Genomic DNA, 6876 nt, shown 5'->3' with positions numbered 1-6876 from the left:
ACTTCCTGTCTTGGTCCTGTTTCTGTGTGGTGATTGTCTGCTCCGCCCTAATGTGTTTCACCTGTGTTCAATCACCCTTGCCTCCCTTGTGTCTATATAGTCGATCTGTTCGTCTGTGGTTCTTCCGCGATCTGTTCATGTCTGGATTGGTCCTCAGTCCATTCATGTTGCCAGTTCTTGTCTCCTGTTGTCATCCCCTGTGGTTCCTTGTGTTTTGGCCTGTTGTTTAAGTTCTTGTATTTCCCTGTGCTTCACCCGTGTTTCCCATATGAAATGTTTTGCCTATGTTTTCTTCCAATGGGGGTGAGACCAGAGTGCGAATTATACAATGACAATCAAGGGGATCAACTATTTCTCCAGGGTGAAAGGAAACCCAGTAAAGCTCAGTACAGTGCTTCAGTGAATTGAGGTGTTGGGCACACATGTATTTTAATATTTAACAATATTTAAACATTAGCTAACATTAGATCATATATGAAAATTTTATGTGGGTAATGAAATGACAAGCTAACACTGGAAATTAAAGAGCATGCTATCAGCTAGCTAACATTGGTTAGCTAAGCTGTAACTGTATTTATGTATATTTAGATAACTAACTTAAGGCCAAAGTGAGAAACTAGTAAATATTAGTTAAACTAACTTAAGGCTAAAGTCAGAAACCAATTACAGACAGGAATATTATATACTGTACATGTTTAAACCCCCCAAATTGTTACTCTTTTTTACCTCTTTTGGTGGGGTCCAAGTGTTAATGAGGGGGGGTCAGACCCCCCAAATCTTCCCCATAATTAGAACCCTGGGTGAGGCAAACCTTTATGTTTGTATGTTTGTTTGTTTGTTTGTTTGTTTGTTTCATGTGTGGCAAAGACGACTGAACATGTGAAAAACAATGACTGTAATCTTTGAGCTACTGTGTGGAGCAGCTGTAAATCACTAATAATACCAGAGATAATGTCACCTAATCTGTTAATGATAGAGAACTTCATAATGAGGCGGCTGTTTGGTCTGGTTGAGGGTCCCTATCAGTTTTTTTCTTACAGTTCTCAGCAGTGTGCCAACCAGGTGCATATCAGACCACTAACAGCTTCCTCCGATTTGAGCGCCAGAAGCCAAAAAACACAATCTCACAATGACTTTATACAAATAAAACAAGCCTCTAGAGGAAACCAGGAAAACACTTTGAAATAGGATTTCTCACCTACAGTGGATCTGTTGTAATGACACAGACACTGAAATCCCCATGAGCAATGATGCATTCCCAGAAGAAAATTACACCACAGCACAGGCGAACACTTGCTTCTCATTATCTGCTATAAATATGCAGCATATTGCAGCGTCATCCTCCTGTTTCTAAGACTCCAGTTCACTTTCTCTTACAGGTCAGATCACTCAGGCTATCAGTCCAGACAATTTGTGATAAGAGTTGTCAGAAAATACACTATGTTTAGCATTGGGGACATGTTGTTAACGTCATCATTATCATCTTCAAAACAGAGTTAAGTACCTGCACTGTTGAAAGTTTACCATCTCATACTACATCAGACTGCTGAATGTGTCGATCAGCCACAAAGATTTATAATCTGCTATAGTGCCACCATTAACACTCATTAGTAGGTAATTCCAACCTATCAAGAATACTGTATCTGACATGGGCATCAAACACAGGGGTGTGTTAACCTGTCAAAAAAACATCGGCATGGTGCAATATGGAGCTCAGGGGATTAACACCACATAAGATAAGACTGATATGGTTCATTGAACCATTACAGTCTCAGAGAGCCGATAACAGCTCTGATGACTGTGAACTGCATTCATAACAAATGTTGAAGGGGTGTGGAGAAATTTCATTCATAACACCATCCAAGCATAGACCACTGTACCAGTCGTGATGGAGCGTCAATAAATGATGACTCATGAATACACTGGCCAATAAACAAAGAGCGAGGTACACAGTAGAGTTTATAGGTCAAGGGCAAATAGAAAGGAGAAAATAGTCACAAGTGTCACGTAGCAGAATATAATGCTGTCTTTGATTGAGCTCGGTTTTTGCATACTTTATAAAAGGGTCAAAAATCTCTTAGCATTACTCATTTAGGGGTTGTCTACAAAATTGTACATATGCCGTCTTTGCAAAACTTAAACACTGTTACATTTAGAAAGCAATTCACAATATATTATGGATTACAAGTATGACTTGTCTGATATCTTCCTAGAGTCTCTGCACAAGCCTTAGCAGCTTAGAAAGCTATCTTGTTACAGTGAAAACACAAATCTGGTGCATATGCTAATAAAAGGATCCAAAGCCTTCACTGCAGAGGATCATAAATGAAACCTCTGACTTTAAAAATGTAAGAATTGTTGTTTTGAGCACCTGACCTTGTTCCAGGTGAGGCCTGCTTACCCCATAGGTTATCATTCAGCTTTATGTAAGAAGGAAGTCACATTTTCACTGTATAGTTGAACATAACAGCTTATAAGCATCAAGGCCAAAGTACATACAGAGTATTGAAGGATTATTCACTGGATAGGATTTACATAATCTCAGATTTTAGAGGAAAGGGAAGAAATAAATTAAAGATTCAAGTGGAAAATTAGAAGAAATAGGAAAATTCCTGTTTAATGATTTACATAAACAATTGAATTATCATTATAATACAGTCAATTAAAAGCTTTCGCCTAATTTAATTGTGTACATTAATCTTACTACACCTAAAATGAATGTTCTATATAAACAGAACTACATTACTTATAATCTTTTTGTGCACTACAATACTAAACACAGGTAAATAAATTTACTTAATGAAAATGGATTCATGGAAAAATGACCAATTGACTTCCGTAAACTGTTTAGAGAAAAATGTTGTGCAATGCTGCACAGTTTTATCAGCACAAAGTGGCTCACTGCCAGCTGTGTGTTGGTTGTGATGACTAAGTAGCATCCATCAAATCAAGATGTGTTTTTCCATTTCCATATGGGCATGGAAATATTTCTATCTCACATTTTTTTTTAAAACACAAATCTTTTTGTTCTTTTTACGTGTTTGTAATAATTATTGACTTCATTCACATGAGACAACTAAGAAAACTTCTGTGGTAGAATAAAACTAGTGCCTGCAATGGTTAAACTGGAGGTAGCAGAAAGGAATAAAGAGAGAAAAAGGAATGTTTTTGTGCTGCGCACTTGAGTAATTAATGGCTTTTATGTAACATTGTTGTAGTGCATCTCAAGTATAAAATGTAAATTATAACTCTCAAAATTGATTATGGTGCAGGGTAGAAATTGAGAAATGGTAAGAAAAACTGTCATTGCAAATTAAAATGTGTAAATGATTACTGTAGCAAACAGTATTGATTTGTGATGTATTGTTTCCTTTTCTGTTCAGCTTCCTTTTTTTGTTGTTGCCAGATTCAGATTCAGACAGTAACAGCTCTATTCATTCATTCATTCATTCCTTCATTGTGTCTCTAGTAGTCATCAGGAGGAATGGTAATGTTCACAGACAACTGGATCAGCACCAGGATCGTTCATTCATCTTTCTGTTGAACTGTTTGCTTCCTTGTTCTTATTGTTTTTCAAAAAGCAAACTTTTGGAGATTTTTTTTTTTTTTTTTTACTGTAAACTCTTTCTTTTTCAATATTTAATTATGTAATAGTTATAACAGTTCACCTTTTATTATAATTAGTAGAAATATCTGTATGTAATCATGTATAACATCATCAAGTTAGCAAGTGCACAGTATTATGTTATATCCGATAGCAGTGGGTCGCAACCTTTTTGGCTCGTAAAACCTTGATATAAATCAAAGTCTACTTGTAACTCTTCATAACAGGTTATGGTCATAAACTGTGAGCAGTTCGACCAAAGAGGGATTTGTCTTTCTCAGATTTCAGGCAGTTTAATTTGAGAGATTTATACGGGTCTTCAGATGTAAAAGTATCTAGTATTTCACAAGAAACAAAATTAGAGTTAGTTAGAAAGTTACTTAGAAGTTAGTTAGTTAGAAAAGTTAGGTAGAAAAACTTGTGTACCCGATTTTTATGTACTCATCAGATTTATATATTTACAATGTTGGGAACCAGTGGCCAACAGCTTCCACCACCGTAAGATAAGCCACCTGCTATTTTTTCCACTTGTGACAGCACAAACAACAGAACATATTGAGATATGGATCCCACACCTGTCCACTACCAAGTTTAGTCAATTGTTCTCTTATCAGCTCTCAGCCCAAAGAATTTTCTGAATGTTTTTGCCTCTACCAACCATATCTCACTCATCCTTCTGACCCCAGATTGATACTGTGTTAATATACAACCGAGGAGGCAGGTACATTCCAGTCACCTCCCTTTATGTCTGAAGAGGTAGAGAAAGTTGCACAAACTCACACACCATTTGTTGGCATTCAAATTTGGAGAGGGAATTTATTCACATTATAGGTGCGTCTAACATGGTCTTATCCTGAGCAGGCACTAAAGGGATGAAACTACAATATAAATAGCTCCTGCCTGATACCAGTGTCATCAAGACTTGGGAAGGTACAGAAATAAGAAGGAAAACGACACCTGGAAACTCCAATAAAAAGCAACAAGGGAGTGAAATGATCATGAATGTGAAAAAGCAGCTGTGGTCTCTGGCCCGGATAGTCCTGCCTGGTGTGGGATTTGCGTTGACGTGCATCGGGGCCTACCTGGTGTCCCTGCAGACCGAGTACCAACACACATGGAAGGTCATCCCAGGTTATATCGTGATTGTCTTCGGCTTCCTGGCCATGCTCGTCGGGGTCTTCTGGACCATCTGCCTCAGCATGAAGAGTAAGATATACCACAGGGGAAGACATGAACAGCACATCCACATCTACACTATTGAAAGGTAAAACCACCTAAGTGATTATTTTTGCGCAATACTTACTACAACAGTTGGAAAAAAGAAATAAAACTTTTTAAGTAAAGTTAGAATAGTATTTGCTTTCTGGAGGAAACTACAGAAAAAGTGTTTTTCTGGAAAACAAATAAAACTAAATGAAACTAATGCCACTAATGTATTCTCTGTATTTATCTCTGCAGACCGAGCTCCTTTCCTCCATCATATGAGGAGTCCCAGGGAAGCCAAGTCTCTCCTGATACAGTCCCTGAGACTGTGGTTGTGGTCGACGGAGTGGATGTTGTCATGGGTCTCGCTCCTCCGCTGTACAGCCAGGACAGCTCAGAGGCCCCGGACTGCACGTGGAGCTGGGAGCAGCCTCCGAAATACACTCAGTTCGAGTGTGTTCAGCAAGAGCAGGGACAGAGACTAACTGTCTGAGAGAAAAGGGAGAAATGCCGATTATAGAAAGGCATGACTTCTAGACTGAGATGAAAGAGAAAGTTCCAGAAGAAAATGGGAAAGGGCTTGTATTGCCGGATTGTTCGGCTGGCAAACGATGGACCACAGAGTCGTGTTGACATCACCTGTGAGCCATGAATCTACACCCAGCGCCCAAACTCTGAACTCTAATGTCTGACCGGACTGCTAACAGGCCGGTTTCAGCCCAGAGGTATTAGTAGAGGAACGGTCTGTAGAGTTAAACTGTGGTTTTGTGCTGATGTTACTCAAATGGTTTTGTCTCTGGTTTCCTAAAACAAGGACAAGCTTCACATTTGAACTGCAAAACTGTTGACAAATAACAGAGGACGATATTATTCCAGTTGGATCCATGGAAGTCTGAATGGACAGATGGATTTTTACCTGCACTGTAGTTCAATTTGTGAACTATTAAAATCAAACACTCCTGTATGTTTACAAGTATAATACCACTCTGTGTATAGAGGTGAGTGATGTTACCCCTGTTCTAGGGTTGTTTGTATTATGGAATAAAAATATCTGCACTGTGTCATTATATTGCTTGTGCTCAAAATGTTTCTTCCTCAATGTCAAGGCAACCTTTGGAAGATTTGTTTTGCATTATAAACTATGACTTGTCACATTCATCAACACCTTTTAGAATAATAGTCTTTAAAAAATCTTTTTACCAAGCAACCTGATTTTAAAATAGATTGAACCAAAATCTGAATTGTATAGTTTAAAATTGACAAGTTCCTACTTGAAAATAAGCAGTTTATAGTAACGAATCTGTAGTGAATAGTGTACAACAGACTGACTTGAACCAGGAATATTAAAATTACATGGACCTTGTCCTCAGGCCACAACAACATCCCATACATTAGTTGAAAACTTCTTTTGCAATGCAAACCTACTCAAGATGGCAGCATATAAAGCTGGTGGAAAAACTACATGAAATCAGACAGTGGACAAACCAATATATAAAAACTTAATGATACTGAAATAAGATTAAATTAGGCTAAAAATGAGAATTTGTCAAATAAAAGTCCTTTTGTAGATTATTCCAAGTGGCTGGAGCAGAAAACATGGAGGCTGTCTTTCCAACATCTGCCCATACATGAGTGACAGCAGATATACAGTATGTCTGGCAATATTAGCTCATGATTACAAGATGGATTTTGTGAAATAAGTTTACACATCTGTAATGACAGTCAGGCCAGAACGGCTTTACAAATAATAAAATACGCTAATATCTAATTGGACATATGGACACAGAGCACAGTGAGTTAATGCTCTTAATTACAATTTTTAAATATTTGCAACTATGTCAGCGGTCCATTGAGTGTATTTGTTTTACTATGGCCCTAACTAAGGCCAATAATGCTCTGGCAAAACAAAGTCTTTTCAGTCTTTGCTGAGCATGACACCATGAGATTTCCTAACAAGCTGTTTCAATAGATTACATGTTCTCTCTGAAGCACACCTGACAGCTCAGTTGAAAAGTTCAACACAATAAAAACACTGGTGGAGCAAAATGTCCTGCACTGGTATGCAACTT

General features: G+C 37.9%; 1 protein-coding gene across 1 annotated transcript; it reads left to right on the top strand.

The window, feature by feature from the left end:
* The first annotated feature begins 4399 nt into the window (after positions 1-4399).
* LOC111645174 (transmembrane protein 252) lies at positions 4400-5874 on the top strand. The gene is made up of 2 exons (XM_023394263.2): positions 4400-4868; positions 5063-5874. The coding sequence occupies exons 1-2, from the start codon at positions 4597-4599 to the stop codon at positions 5298-5300; spliced, it is 510 nt and encodes a 169-aa protein (XP_023250031.1). The 5' UTR covers positions 4400-4596; the 3' UTR covers positions 5301-5874.
* Positions 5875-6876: the final 1002 nt, after the last annotated feature.

This window comes from Seriola lalandi, unplaced genomic scaffold, assembly GCF_002814215.2.
Source record: "Seriola lalandi dorsalis isolate HSWRI2012SDOR001 ecotype SW California unplaced genomic scaffold, Sedor1 jcf7180002054946, whole genome shotgun sequence".
Taxonomy (NCBI): domain Eukaryota; kingdom Metazoa; phylum Chordata; class Actinopteri; order Carangiformes; family Carangidae; genus Seriola; species Seriola lalandi.
The sequence above is the reverse complement of the archived record's forward strand: the minus strand, read 5'-3'. Positions and strand labels throughout refer to the sequence as shown.